Source organism: Vanessa tameamea, chromosome 30 (assembly GCF_037043105.1).
Source record: "Vanessa tameamea isolate UH-Manoa-2023 chromosome 30, ilVanTame1 primary haplotype, whole genome shotgun sequence".
NCBI classification, from domain to species: Eukaryota; Metazoa; Arthropoda; class Insecta; order Lepidoptera; family Nymphalidae; genus Vanessa; species Vanessa tameamea.
Genome location: NC_087338.1, coordinates 1,046,572 through 1,062,514, shown reverse-complemented (window position 1 = coordinate 1,062,514; position 15,943 = coordinate 1,046,572). Strand labels below are relative to the sequence as shown.

The 15,943-nt window shown below is 33.2% G+C and overlaps 2 protein-coding genes across 2 annotated transcripts; one reads left to right on the top strand and one right to left on the bottom strand.

The window, feature by feature from the left end:
* Positions 1 to 925: 925 nt before the first annotated feature.
* Positions 926 to 10,495, bottom strand: LOC113391652 (uncharacterized). Its single transcript, XM_026627686.2, has 6 exons — positions 9,997 to 10,495; positions 4,065 to 4,146; positions 3,523 to 3,626; positions 2,985 to 3,094; positions 2,513 to 2,581; positions 926 to 1,094 (listed from the first exon to the last, which is right to left on the bottom strand). Exons 1-5 carry the CDS (start codon positions 10,118 to 10,120, stop codon positions 2,534 to 2,536), a joined length of 468 nt encoding a protein of 155 aa, XP_026483471.1. The 5' UTR covers positions 10,121 to 10,495; the 3' UTR covers positions 926 to 1,094; positions 2,513 to 2,533.
* A 417-nt stretch (positions 10,496 to 10,912) lies between these two features.
* Positions 10,913 to 13,698, top strand: LOC135194476 (kinesin-related protein 4-like). The gene is made up of 2 exons (XM_064219945.1): positions 10,913 to 13,099; positions 13,502 to 13,698. Exons 1-2 carry the CDS (start codon positions 11,107 to 11,109, stop codon positions 13,696 to 13,698), a joined length of 2,190 nt encoding a protein of 729 aa, XP_064076015.1. The 5' UTR covers positions 10,913 to 11,106.
* Positions 13,699 to 15,943: the final 2,245 nt, after the last annotated feature.

Genomic DNA, 15,943 nt, shown 5'->3' with positions numbered 1-15,943 from the left:
TTTTAATGTTGAACGGTTTTCATCAATAAACAGAGTGATTCAAGGAAGGTTTATTTGTATAATAAATGCATATTATATTAGAAAAAAGCCGAGTATCTCAACTTTCACGACCGGAAATATCAAGATTTTTTTTTCTTTATATACTTGTTCCATCTGAAAGTTGTACACGTGTGAAGACGCGGCGGGAAGCTAGTTTTGAGCACGCACAGTTTACACACTAGCTAACCAAGGCAGCTTCTCGCGCGTGCAATTTGTTAATAGATAAAATTATGTCATATAAATATAATTTTTACCGTATAGCACGCAGGTATAATGTAACTATCTAATTCCGGAGATTACCCCCTACATACAAACAAATTTTACCTCTTCATTATATTCATATAGATATTTATATATATATAAATCAATGTTTCATTGTCTGTCCATTAATTGAGCTCAAATTTTCTACAGTAAACGTTACGTTAAGTACGAGTACCATCGATCCATAATAAAAGGACCTTCGCGTACCTAATGGAAACTCACAATCAATTTTTAAGAGCCATTGTGACGCTTACATTAGCCAATTACATATAATATACTATATTTGTATGATTTGAAACTCATATACACACACACATAAATGGAAGTTAGCTAGTATAATTAACCTAACATGACGATAATTCCGATCGAAGTCATGTAAAAAAATGCAATTATATAATCCTAAAACTTGCACCATGAGACACAATACCTACCCCCTTAAAATACATATACATACATACATTTCGCTTTCGTCACAGTAAACAATAGCCCAAAAACTCAGTCAAATGAGATTTCATATTAACATACAAAAATAAACGAATTCACAATAACAACTTCTCACAATCGAAGTGACATAACTTCTGGCTCATATTTCATAGATTCATGTTTATTCGGGCTCATTTATTGCATACCGTCTGAATTCACTATTAGCTACAAGGTATTTGAACTTGAAATTATGGAGAGAAGATTATGCTTTGATATAAAATCCATAACACGAATAATGTAATCGTTTTGATCCAAAGTTCTACGTCTATTCCCTTCCCGGCTAACACCATATTAATGCTTGTCTATTAAACCTGTAAACAGAAAAAAATATGTCAATACTTTAAATGTCTAAGAAAACATATTTAAAGGAACTGCCGTTAAAAGTTTGGTGGTAGAGCTTCATGCAAACCCGTCTGTGTAGGTACCACCCACTCATCAGATATTTTACCGCCAAACAGCAATACTTAATATTAATGTGTTTGGGTGAGTGAGCCAGTGTAACTACAGGCACAAGAAACGTAACATTTTAGTTCACATATATAGAGATTACAGGCGTAAGACTGTCCGCCTGCCAATCCAAATAAAAAAATATTCATAATAATAAGAGTCGCTGTCTTTTCATCAGGTGTCATCAAGTCATCTGGTGGTCACGACTAGTCATACGCGACATATATATTTTTTTTATTCAATTTAAAATTAGATTAAGCTCAAAGTTAAAACATTTGTCAGCCCAATCGTATTAGTGGTTTACGGAAAAACTAATAAACTAAACATTTGTAAAAGTAGTGTACCTTTGTTTTGACATTCTGTAGACATTAGGCAAATGTCAATTTATGACAGTTGAGACTAATTTTAGAATGTCATAACGAAGGTTTCCGATCTTTCATTCCGAGGCGACGATTAATTTAAGTTAATTGCTGTGATTTTTTTTTATTGTAAGCGCTTCGACATTATAAATTTAAATCCATTCGATCTCAGAAACATATTCAGTGGCTAGACACTCATTAATCCTTTCAAAGTCCCTCTCTATGTGAGCTTTGGTCCCACCATGGACATTGAAATAATTAAAATTATAATCAGTATATGCAGCTTTAAAAACAAAAAATATATAAAAACTATCATCAAATTGTTTTTGTGTCCAAGACGCTAATACTATTACATAAGACACATTTTAGGTCGCCAGAAGTGATGTTCTTATAGCGTCCAATCGAAGTTGACGTAAAGATTTAAAAGTCATTTTTTGCAATTCCATAAAGAATAACATAGACAATTATCTATACATACATATTTAAAAACGGAACTCACTGATTAATCACGAAATATCAGATACTATAACACTTAAAAACTTGAAATTTGCCTGATACTTTATAGAGTATAGACACCCGCTAAGAGATTTACGAAACTCCACCCCTAAAGGGGTAAAACGGGTTGTATGTTTCTGTTTTATAAATGTCGCGCGGGTAAATCCGACAGGTTCAGCTACTTCTCTATAAGACCTCTCCCGACCAATGACATCGCGTCAATTAAATGGCAAAGTTTATTTATTCGTATTTAGTCCTCATGGGTTTGAAATAGGCTACAGAAATATTTAAACTTATACTATAGACAATTGTAAGAATTGTTTGAATGAATTAAATATTAAAATTAAAATGAAAATATTATATTTTTGTATTGTATTTTTAAAACTCAAAATCAAAATATTTGTCTCGTCGATAAAATAATAACCTACCTATAATTTTTATTCTCTCAGCTACGTGCTGTCCTTGGAAGATTTTGAGTCGTCAGTTATTGTTGTATTCTGAAATCAATTTACAAATATATATATAATTTTAGAAATTTTAATTCAATAAAATTATAGTACGGCTCATAAATACATTCTGGATCATGGAATAAAAACATTCAATGATCCAGAAAGTCAATTAATTGTCATATTATTATAGAAAGTGAAAAAAACATGTTTAAAACAATTTAATTATTATTATTACACAAAGAGATTCTTTAAAGTTTTTTTTTTTTAATTATGAGTGGTTGTTAAAGCCTAGAAGTATAACGGTTGCTGCACTCTAACGTGAGCAACTAGTGAACGTGCGAGCATAACGTGTGAACAAAACTCACGTTCTATAGCAATTCAATCACAGCCAGCTCTGAAATAATTTGCAAGATTTTTGAATAGAGTATACTTTAAAAACCGTGTACAGCACCTCATTGTCAACTTTCGCGACGTGTCCGTTCCGCAGCGACTCGCGGAGCGTGTCCTCTTCGTCTGACGGGACGTCGTAGAACTCTTCGCTGTCCATGTCGATATCTGTACCTGGTAACATTTATACAGATTTTATTTAACTAGTACAACGGATGGGTGTCGAACTTCGCTTATTTCTTCAGACAGCAATTAGTACTTCTCTGCTACTAAATACAAAAAAAAATCGACTTTTAAGACCTATGGGCGAGGCAAATTATACACCAATATCGTAGATGTTACAGCAGCCTCAGGTAGAAAGAATCGAGGAGTGGAGTCAATGAGGAAAACTGATCAGAATTCCGACTCCTATTCAAAACAACACTGGCAAAAACCTTAGTCCTCAAATAATAAAGGAGTTTACATCACCAGACAGATTAGTAACCATCACAAAATCCAGCATAACCAAAGTTTTCATGTGTGTCGCGGAGAAACATTTAAAGGTACTTTCAATTTTTTTCTAAATTAATTACTAATTATCGCTGAAAAGTATTTCAGTATACCTATTAAGGATTGGCAATCCGTGAAGTATTCCGAGTCTGTGGCGTCGCCCGCCGGAGCCACTTCACGCTTGACTCGCGGCTTGGGACGCGCGCGGCGCATATGTCTACAACACACCAAACAGAAACATTAAACAGAAAACTTATGTGGTCGATGAGTGAACAGAATAGAGGACTATTTGACTTAGTTTATATTTAGTTGGTTTTTCGATTTTAATTGCAGCCTCAAGATAGATATGGACACTCCCGTGGCAAATTACGTAAATCCATTGACCTTGCACCTTTCGGTCGTGTCAAAATAGGTACCACCTTACGGCGAATGGTCACTGCCTTAGACATTTTACAAGAAACATTAACCATTCCATACATCACCGAACAAAAGATGTTATGTCCCGTGTGCCTGTGGTAACAATGGCTCAATCACCCTTCAAATTTAAACACAACAATACAAGAATTGCCGTTTGGCAGTACAATAAAATAGAAGTATGCGTGGATGGTACCTACTTAGACGGGTTTGCACAAAGCTTACAAATAGATATACTCACGTCTCTTTCTGCAGCTCTCGAAGAGCTTCAAGCTCTGTCCTCATTGAAGCCACTTGCCGATCCAACCTTGCAACTTCGCTGACTGCAAGACAATGTTACGATTGAAACATACGAAGACATTCGGTCCCTATTGCGCTAAATCATTTAAGACAGGTATACACGCACAGAGAGAAACCGAGATGCCCCAGTGGAATTTCCATGTGCTTAATTTGTGTTTATAATTCATCTCGTGCTCGGCTGTGAACGAAAACATCGTGAGGAAACCTGCATGTATCTAATTTCAACTAAATTGTGCCACATGAGAATCCACCAACTTTTGAGAAGCGTGGTGGAATATGCTCGAAACCTTCTCCTCAAAGGGAGAGGAGGCCTTAGCCCAGCAGTGGGAAATTAACAGGCTGTGGATGTGTATGTGATACACACACAACCGGGATATCCTAGAGGTCAGAACACGTGTACAGAATTACCATGTGCTTAATTTGTTTATAATTCAATTCGTGCTCGGTGGTAAAGAGAAACCATCATGAAGAAACCAGCATGTATGTAATTTCAATTAAATTCTATTAACATGTCAATAAATCCTTCTCGGGGCGAGGTATCCGTATCTATAATAAAATAAATAGATATTTGAGTGCAATTTTCCATAAGTACAAGGTTCAATCTAAATAATATGTTTTCTGAACCTACAAGAATATTGGCAACTTCCGCAACCTGTATAGACAACGTGTTTTGTAATTGTGAGGCCGTTAATAAGAAAATCTTGTCAAACCTAACATCGGATCACTGTGGCCAAATGGTGTCAATAGGTATAAAAGAAAAACAAAAGAAACGGAAAATCACTTGTAGGCCAATTACTTTCAAAGGCTTAATTACCTTCAATAACGCTAAACAATGTAACCTTCGAAATTTTATCTCAAACGATCCCAACTTTTTATATAATTTACTTTTAACATTAATTGAAAACGAATTTAATAAAATATTTCAGTTAAAATCTTTTTATCTAAACGATCAAATACAGTTCTCAGACTGGGCCACTACCGGTATCTATATAAGTCGAAATAAATTATATGAACTTAAGAAATATAATCGTAATTTTAAATTTCTCAATTTTGTTAAAAAATATTCCAAGTTATTTAAACAAGTTTGCCAAACAGCTCGTTCGTTGCATATTAAAAGTAGAATCTTAAAATCTAAAAATAAAATGAAAACTACTTGGGATATTATAAGTTCGGAGACAGGCAGAATGAAGTTTGATGCAGGGCAATTAAACCTTAATATAAAAGGGAATATTGTAATTGATGATTCAGATGTGGCCAACCAATTCGAAGAATATTTCCCTAATATTCCTTTGAATACTACTAAAGGACTTAATGCGTCACCCAATGACGCCTTAGACTTACTTAAGTGTTACGTTCCCCAGAATGAGTTAGAATTTTCTTTTAAGAGTATAACTCGGTACGATGTATTAAAAAAATTTAAAACATTAAATCTTAAAAAAACCAGCGATCTATGGGATCTATCAGTTACAATTATTAACAACGAAATTGTCGACTTGGCTCCTTGTTTAGCTATCATCTTTAATAAATGTATACAATCTGGTATTTTTCCAGATCTATTAAAATTAAGTAAAGTAATCCCATTATTTAAGTCCGGTGATAAAAATGACCCAAACAATTATATACCGATCTCTATTTTGCCAGTATTAAGTAAAATTTTTGAAAAAATCATGCTTAATCAATTGTTGTTATACTTTAACTCGAATAAGCTATTGCATTCTCAACAGTTCGGTTTTACTAAAGGTCGCTCGACTACTGATGCGGGTATAGCATTTGTTGAGCACATTTGTGATGCGTGGGAGAAGTCACAACATACTATTGGAGTTTTTTGTGACTTATCAAAAGCTTTCGATTGCGTTAGGCATGATATTCTTCTAGAAAAACTTAAATATTATGGAATCAAGGGCCCTGCATTGAAATTTATTTCCTCCTACCTTAATGAAAGAGTTTTGAAGGTTGTTAACGGTGCAAAATCAAATGGTGCTCTGGCGCAAATGGGTGTACCACAGGGTTCAATTTTAGGACCTCTCCTGTTCTTAACATATATAAGTGATTTACCTTATTTTGTAAATAAGACTTGCGACATTGTACTGTTTGCAGATGATACATCCCTTATTTTTAAACTCGACAGAAAAATAAACAACTATGACGTTGTTAGCAGTGCTCTGTCGCGGGTTCTTGGTTGGTTTGACATAAATAATTTGGTACAAAATGCCAAAAAGACTAAATGTATTTTGTTTTTGTGTGTAAATGTCAAATCAAATTCTTCTGCCGTCATTTTGAATAATGAAAGGCTTGAGTTTGTTGAGACGACGGCCTTTCTTGGGATAACCCTTGACTCCAAACTTCAGTGGGGCACCCATTTGTACCCATTTGGGCCCTAGCAGGGAAACTAAGTCGTGCCATTTATGCAATAAAGACAATAAGAAAACGCACGGACATAAGTACTGCTAGACTAGTTTATTTTAGTAATTTTCACAGTCTTATGTCATATGGAAAGTTGAATGCAGCAGATATAGAAATCGTATTTATTCTGCAGAAAAGAGCTATCCGAACTATTTATAATATTAGCTCTAGGACATCATTACGCGAAAATTAAAAAAAATAGGTGTATTAACGGCTGCTTCACAATATATTTATGATAATATAATGTTTATACAGAAGAATATTTGATTTGATATAATTGTTCGAGAGCTTGATTAATATATGATATTCACTGTGGATTTGCGAAAAAATTGCGTTTTGAACGTCGACGAAACTGTTATCGAAATTTTGGAAGTTAAATTAAAGTGGAAATAAGTAGTTAAGTGTAATAGTGTTATAAACTCTTCGTAGTGTACAATATAGCTGAGTTATTAGCAAATCGCATGAAATACGTATATATAAAGTTTGTTTATCTTTTTTCCTACTCCCATTGGAATAGGCTATACATATTTCACTAAAAAATACTTGCCTACTAATAGCCAATAATACTTACTCCAGTGGATTTGTCAATTTAATAAAGGTCTGCGACAGTCTCTTAAAATATATTGATTCGGTGAAATAAATTCAAATGAAAGCAGTCTCTCTTTTATTTCACCCTAACCTCCCACAACGACCACCCCGTAAAACGCGATAAAAGCCGCGGTCGATGACTAGTAACTTACGTTAACTTTAAATATAATGTCAATATCATTTATAATGTAGTGAAATGTTAAATCAAGCAAACATGACTAATACAATATTACATTACGTGTAATTTGTATTTATAATCGCATCTCATACTCGGTTTTGCAACGAGATAACCAATACACCAATGTATTCACCAACTCACATTGGTTACTAGGTTGACCTTTAACCTCCAACATTTACCCGGCACTGTGACGTGTACGGTGCGTCATATTTAAGTATACAGTAGCTGTTAACCGACCGCTTCGCTGAGCATTAAAGAACAAAAGGGAGGAAAGATCAACGAAATTCAAAAAAGAACAGCCTCTATACATCTCCGAACGATTCTGTTACGATACGTCCAGGAGATTTCAAGTGATTAAGGCACAAAGAAAAAAATAATTATACATACTAGAGACCCGAACCGGCTTCGGATGGGTGCAATGCTGATACTAAATATACTACAGAATGTCTTACAACGTTTTTCAGTCATTAGACAATACAAACCGCTATGTCCCTGCGTTTTAAATCTATAATATCTTTGAAAATATTCATTTAAATTACATGCTGTAAACAGCCATATTGATCTATATTAAATGCACAATGTATTTAAAGTATTTAATTGGATATGGGTTAATGTTGTATTGCTTAACCTTTAAAAGAATCAGGGTTTGTCTACTATATTGTGTATGTATTATGCAAATAAACCTTTATCGACTCGGCCGGGAATCGAACCCGGGACCTCGGAGTGGCGTACCCTTGACAACCGGTGTACACACTACTCGACCACAGGAGGTCGTCAAATAAGTAACTAGCAGGTAACGAAGATAGCTTGATACCGGTTGTCTGTCTGGGTACGTACACCCGGTCATTACTTATTCCACCACTAAACGATACGTGAAGGCTGAGTGAACCAGTGTTATTACTGGCTCACAGAGACAACAGCTTTGTTACCGAGGTTGGTCCAGTGTTACATTACAAGGCTATGCTGTATTTTTTTTTATGTAAATAGCGACCCGTCCCGGCTTCGCATGGGTGCAATGCTGACACTTAATATACTACAGAATATACAATACAAAGCGCTATGTCTCTGCATTTTAAATCCGTAATATGTTCGAAAATATTCATCTAAATTACATACTGTAAAGGACCGTATTTAAGGTAATTAATTGGATAAGGATTAATGCTGTATTGTGTAAAATCATTTCATAAATAAGCAATTATTTCTCGTAAAAACTAAACGATAAAAAAGTGTCTAATATGAGTCCATAAGAGATAAACATATACTATCGCGGACTTTTTTATTGACCTTTTTATATACATATGCTGTAGTACATTACTTGGTCTATCTAGTAGGGTTCAGCGAGCGTTTGCAATGTAAGCGTTAAAAATGTGTTTATTTACGACATCACATTACATTAGTGGCCTGTAAATTTCCCACTGCTGGGCTAAGGCCTCCTCTCCCTTTGAGGAGAAGGTTTAGAGCATATTCCACCACGCTGCTCCAATGAAACCTTTAAAATTACCAGTTTTTCTCTACTATATTATGCATGTATTATACTTGTTTATTGGCTTCTGTCTCGTCTGGTTGGAATAGAGTATATTCTAATATTATAAAAGGGTAAAATTTGTCTGTATGTATGTAAGGGGTAACCTCTAGATTGTGTCACCCAATTTTAACCCTTTTTAAAATAACTTTAATTTTTCTTTACAAAACCTATTCAAGTATTTTCTTTGTTTTTATTCTGTACTTTAATATGTATGTACATTGAGATAAATCTCTTAACACAATTCTATATGCTTAAAATGAGGATTTATATATTTCTTGTTAAGTTCGCCATTGTTTAATTTTGTATTTAATTACATCACACTAAATAAAAAAAACAAATTCACTTAAGCATCATAATACCTATTGTCTTTTGCTTCAATATTTTCTCATCATTATCGAATAGTAACACTGTTGATTATTACTTAAATAACAAAAGTTAAACATTATTACTGACATTATGAGTGTTAAAATTTGTTGATTCACACTTCTATTAAACAGAAACGTTGAGCATTTTGCAGTTAGTTAATGCGTCAGAAAGTAACGCAGAGGGTGTAGCTGTGCATTGGACAAAACTATACCCTTATTGTTTATATAATAAAGTCATATAATATTAGGAATATATTTCATGAGTAATCATGAATGAAGCTCACACATTATAGACCATACATAGTATGATCTGGTTTAAGCTAACATGATATAAGATAAAACTAAAAGAGATTTAAGTACTAAAATCAGATTCAGTAGGATTTACCACATATAAGCGATTGAGCTAATCAGTAGCAGGGGTACTATGATTGGAGTTGAGTTCCCACTGGCAACATAAATTACTGTTTTAATTATTCAACATCAAAGATACACTTAAAATTGAAGCTACCACCAATTTAAGTTCTACTGAGTACCAGCAAGAAACTCAATAGTTACTGTTTATCATCAAACATATAAATATAATAATTTTATACAATTATGTTTATGATGTGTTTCAAAATCAACATATACTAACTTTTGAGATATTTTATCAACTATATAATCTTGGTTGGGATAAAAAGCTTTATTTATGACTAATTTATAAACATACGTTTAAATTTGCTCATAAACATATAATAATGTTCTGCAGGATTTATATTTGAATCGATAGTCGGCAGTTATTAAAGTTATGTAATAAATAAATGTAATTTCTCACCAAGCATCGCTCGTCGCTTTTCGGCATATACTTGTTCATATATAAAGACTCCAGCAGCACCAACGAGGCCTACGATAGCTGCTCCCACCATCATACGAGGCGACAAATAACTGTTAACATTCATTTTGTAATTTCGATTTTCTCGTCAAAAATTAATTATACAATTTTTACGTTTTAATGTTTATTTTATTTATATTTCCGAGAATTCCTTTTCAACGCAAATTTGTGTCAATGCCGTTTTTAAAAACAATTAGATAAAATTGGATTCGATTATATTTGATAAAACAAAATATTTATTTCCTTATTCTCCACACAGAGTGCATGTATGTTATTGTTTTTCTCTGAAAATATACGCGATTTTTATACCGGTACGGAAATGTTAGGATTTTTTTGTAGCAAGCGTGAAGAAATGACTATTAAAATGCAAAATAAATGCAGCGGAATATGTATATTTTGCAAAATGTGCACGAACAAATTATGCACAATGAATATGTCAAAATAATAAATGATATTTGTCAAAGTCAGTGTTAATCAAAGTAGTATTCAAAGAGAATGGAATAACTAATATTATCCTAGTATTGTCAAATATTTTGATTAAAATTATTAAAATTGATAAGATAAATAAGCAATTAATTTAGTGTAAAATTTTATTAGTTTGCTTTTTTTCATTTTTAACACGATTTATTCTGTTTCAAAATGAAACATGTATGTAACACCAAATGTAGACTTTGAAGGACGATTACGCTATGATATATTTTTAATTTTTCTTTTTTATAAATATCGGTCGATAACAACGAATCTACACATAATATATTTTTTTGTTTATTTGAGATCTGTAATTAAATTAGTTTATCTGTATGTGTATGGAAATGTCAAATATCAAACGTCAAACAAAAATCATATCAAAGTCAGTGTCGGTGTCTGTTCGTATTTTTCTAAACAATACTATAAGTAATAACCAAAACTGATGGTATTCTTTATTTTATTGTAATAAATATGTACACAATTTTATAAGATATGAATATACCTCAGTAATCATATATGTTTCATAAATTACTTAGGTTTGAATTGAAATAAATTTGAAGACTGAGGCTTGAAACTATTCAAGAGATGTCTTCACCAAAAAATACGGAAATTGTTAGTGATAAAGATGATGGGGAAGCAATGGCTTCTATACAATTAATAGTAAAAGATACAATTAAGTCGATTGATTTAGAAGAAAATGCAAACACGAATGTTGTAAACGACGAAGGGCTTTCCAGAGGATCTGTAGAGGACGATGAAAACAGTTCTTCGATTGATAAAAACGTCGAAGAAATGTTGCTTGCTGATGCTAACCAGAATCCAGACAGTGACAATGTCGATGATGAAATGGAGCTAAGGTGGGATGACGATGACCTGGACGATGTAGATGAAATAAAGAATGAGGAGACTTTGCTTGAAGAAAATTCGTTAGATTGCCCTAAACCTTATACTTTATCTTTGCAAGAGGAAGTCATTAAAACCATTGAAGCAGAAGAGAAGCTTCTGAATTTAGAAAACGATAATGAATCAAAAGAATCACCCCCAGATTCTATAACAGAGAGCTTATTTGCACCCAAAATAGATCACAATTTAAACAAACCTGATATGATGTTAGAAATTCCGAGTCATGAATTGATTGAATTTAGTGACGATGATGAGGATTTGACTAATAATCTTGAAATGTCTCCTGACTTAGAAAGTGATGAAGAAATGTCTAATTCAACTGAGGTACCAGTGCAGTCAACACAAGTTGATATCCATGCGGGTGGTGAGGTACAAAAAGAAGCAGAAGAAAATCCATTAATTGATAAAGAATTAAAAGAAACAATGGATTATAAGGCATTGGAAAATGAAGCTAAATTTGCAGCAGACATTCTCACTAAAGAGCTTAATGCTATGGATTCAGAATCAAATATTATCACAGACACTAATACAGATATGACTGAAGATTTTCTCTTAAAAGAAGACACAATGGAAGACGATTGTCTTTTAAAAGATGACATAATACAAGAAGATTGTCTTTTAGAAGAATCTACAGTCCAAGAAGAAATCATTGATGATGGTAACAGTGTAAACAGTGAATCAGATCTAAATAAAGATAAAGACCAAACAAAAGCACCACTTGAGATCCAAGGTAATTCAGATGCTAAGAATACAGCCAATGAAACAGAACTACAAAACGAAGATACACAAAGCACGGAAGAAGATATAACTGATTTGTGTGAGGATATATTGCTAGCACCTAGTGATGATTCTTTAGATGCTATGGATTGTGTTCCTGATTCAGAAATTAAAACATCTTTTAAATCTGAAGCTATTGATTCAACTATTAATACAAAAGACACCAATATTCTAGAAACAGATTTAGACACAAATGTAATTAAAGATAAAACAACAAGCACAAATGAAAAAAAATCTATAACAGAAACAGATATTGTGTCTGAAACTGTAGAACCTGAAACTGATCAAATAACATCACTGTCTAATTCAACTAATGGAAATAAAAAACCAGACACAGGCTTGACTGATACTGTCCCATCAATTGAAGATTCAAAAGAGGAAGAAAAAAGCATATTAGATGAGAAAACTGATTTGGAGGAAAAAAATAAAATTGAGGACGAAAATACTGAGGTAGTAACACACACAGAAGATATAAAACAAATTACTAAAGATGAAGTACCCAATCTTTTACAATCAACAATATCAACAAATGAAGGTCCATTTACATCGGAACCTAATCTAGATTTACAAGGAGATAAACCTGAACTACTTAAGTCAAAAACTTCTGAGAAAATCATTGAAGATGCACAAATTGAAGTAATCCCAGCACACACAATGGATGTTAATGAACCGCAACCATCAACATCTTTCGCTTGCTCTGAAACATCAAAAGGTACAACCGAACAATCATCAATGTTTGGCTCATCAATGGTACAAGATACATCCAAAGATGTACCAGAAATGACGGACAGTCTCGGACTTTTGGCTGAGTCATGTAGAATGATGGAGGAAGATGAAGAGCAGGAATATGATGATGATGGTGATGGGGAAGATGAAGATGATTTTGACCAAGATGATGGTAAGTTATGCTTTTCATATTTTTTTAATTTGACTACCTCATTGACGTTGTGGCTAGATCAAAATGATACAGATCTCGAAGTCCTGGGTTTAAACTCCAGGTTGGGCCAATTAATATTTATTGGGTTTTTTGCCTAAAGTTGTTTTGGCTTGCCATTCTTTCTAAGTATGTGAGTGAGGGAAAACCAAATATAGAGAAAGATATTTGTGATGGGCATCAGCACTGAACACATCACCATTTCTTAAATATCAAAAAGTCTTATAGTTACCACTTAAATAACACCTAATTCAAGGTCTATTAATTTTAAGTAATACTTTTTTATTGTCTTAGAAGCAATCGTCTTAAAAGTGTTATTATTTCACATATCGAACCCCATTTTAAAATGATAACTTCTAATTTCAGAAAGCAGCAATCAAATGACCGCAGAGCATTCAGAAGATTCAAACGCTCAGCATTCGGAGTCTGAAGTGCAAAAAGACTTGCAAACTGAGTTCACAACGGCTGACATGATTTCGGAAGTTGAGAAAACTGATAATATGGCAATTGATGATGTAAGATTGTTTTACCTAAATATGGTCTCGAAGAGATCGCTGTTTTAGCGATAGGGCCTCTTGAACGTCTTCCTTTGATGTAATTTATGTCTATTTTATTGGTGTACAATAAAGATACTTTGTTTTGACAATCATCTCAGCACAAGATGAAACAAAGTCGAAATTTGTATATTGTTATAGTATCAAGCAAAAACTACTGGATATGTTTAGAGAAGGGTGGATGGTAGTTTTTTTTTTTAAACTTCATAATAGTTTTAGTAATGACAAATTTGACCGTAGAATTAATTTTAAAATACATTAATATGAGCCCAGGTATTTCAGTACCGAGAAAACTTAAATCTTATACAAAATAAAATCTACCACGATTTCGGTAAAGAAAGTACCTAAAATAAAGGAGACAATAATTTCTTTCCTCGAGTGTTCTATGAACTCCAAACTTAACTCTTCAAACTCGCCACTTGTACGATTAATCTCAGCGTATTTCAAAGGTGGTTTTTAGACAAACATTATACAATATAATTTAAATTATAACGTAGACATAGCAACGCCTGGCTGGGTCCGCTAGCATAATAGGGTGCCTAACACCCAAATGTACCTAAATTTACAGGGCAATTAATATAAAACTTAGTCGATAACTTCTTTGCGAGAGTTGGATAAAATTCTGCCACGTGTGATCATCAATCCTGACTGTTTTAAGACATGCACGAAAATTATAGCAGATAGATCGAGATCTGAATATTTTAATAAATCTGACATTCCTTTTATAATTTGTCCTGGACATTATTAGCTATATGAATACAGTTACTTATTGTTAAGAAAAAATCAAAATCAAAATCAAAATATACTTTCTTCAAGTACGCCTTTACGAGCACTTTTGAATCGTCATTTAACAAACTATATTAAGTGAAGCTACCACCGGTTCGGAGTGTAAATTCTACCGAGAAGAACCGGCAAGAAACTCAGTAGTTACTCTTTTTCAACATCTGAAGATATAGTCATGTTAGTTAAATACAATTATATATGTATGTTACGTCTCCTGCCTGGAAGTCAACGAGCATTAACTCCACGCCCTTTTATCGTCTATATAATCTTGTATCGAATAATATGCCTTCTTCACTAATGTATTTTTTACAAATTATTTGAATTTATGAAACGGCAATGTTAAAAATGTCTCAAAATATTATTTGTTTTCAATTTCCAGACTAAAACTACGGATTTGCAGGAAACTAATGGAAATGATGTTGAATTGCAGTTAGAAAATGATGTAAGTATCCAAATAATCCGTCAAAAGTTTCTTTCACGGCTTTAAGGGGCCCGGGGTTGGTTTCTGATGTTGGGTAACCTATGTGTCAAAATCAAAATATAATTTGAAAGTACTCTTACAAGAATTGTTGAGATGTTATTTATTTTAATTCTACATTCCGAACCGGTAGATTAAAATTAATTATTTACACTACACATAGAAATAGTCGTAACTTTTTAAAAAAGATAGAAGCTTTATATATGAAATTTACTGGCGAACTTTGCGCAAGTTCCTTTAGCTGTGCTAATCATGTTCTGACCAATTTAGGACAACGGTCATTTCCGAAGAAGGCAACGGCAAACATAAGTTATTGTATATAATAATTGATGGAGGGGGGGGGGGGTAAGTGGTCACCTCCACAAAAAACTTTGACACTGTAAGAATTATTAACTTTTCCTTACATCAGACCAATGTGCCACCAGCCGGGGAAACTAAGGTGTATTGTATGCCTATAATAAAACTGGCTCACTCATTTTTTAAATTGAAACATTAATACTCAGTATTGCTGCTTCCCAATGGAATATAAATGATAATATTGAGATATATAAATGATAAGCTTATAATGAGTGAGTGGTACATACTCAGAAGGGCTGCGCAAAGCCCTACCACCAAGATATTAGTAAAAGTAAATTGTTATACTCTGTACAAAAGCATAGTAGATTACAGTTTAGATACATTTTGAAACGGCTGTAGCACTGCTTCTTTACCAATTAAATGCCTATATAAAAGTTCCAGTAAAACGTCTCTTAAAGAGTTTATTTTATATAGAAATGTTGCCAGATGACAATATATATTTGATTAAAAAATCATAATATCAATCACCTAAAATTTTAAGGAATTGCTAATACACCTGTTTACGACTCAAAACTCAAATCAGGCGTTAAGTTTGAGCCAGGAGTGGGGAAGACAATAGTGCAAGGGGTCAGGATCGATCGACATTTATATCGCTAGGTGGCGCCATTGACGCTTATGTATAATTAAATTTTATAT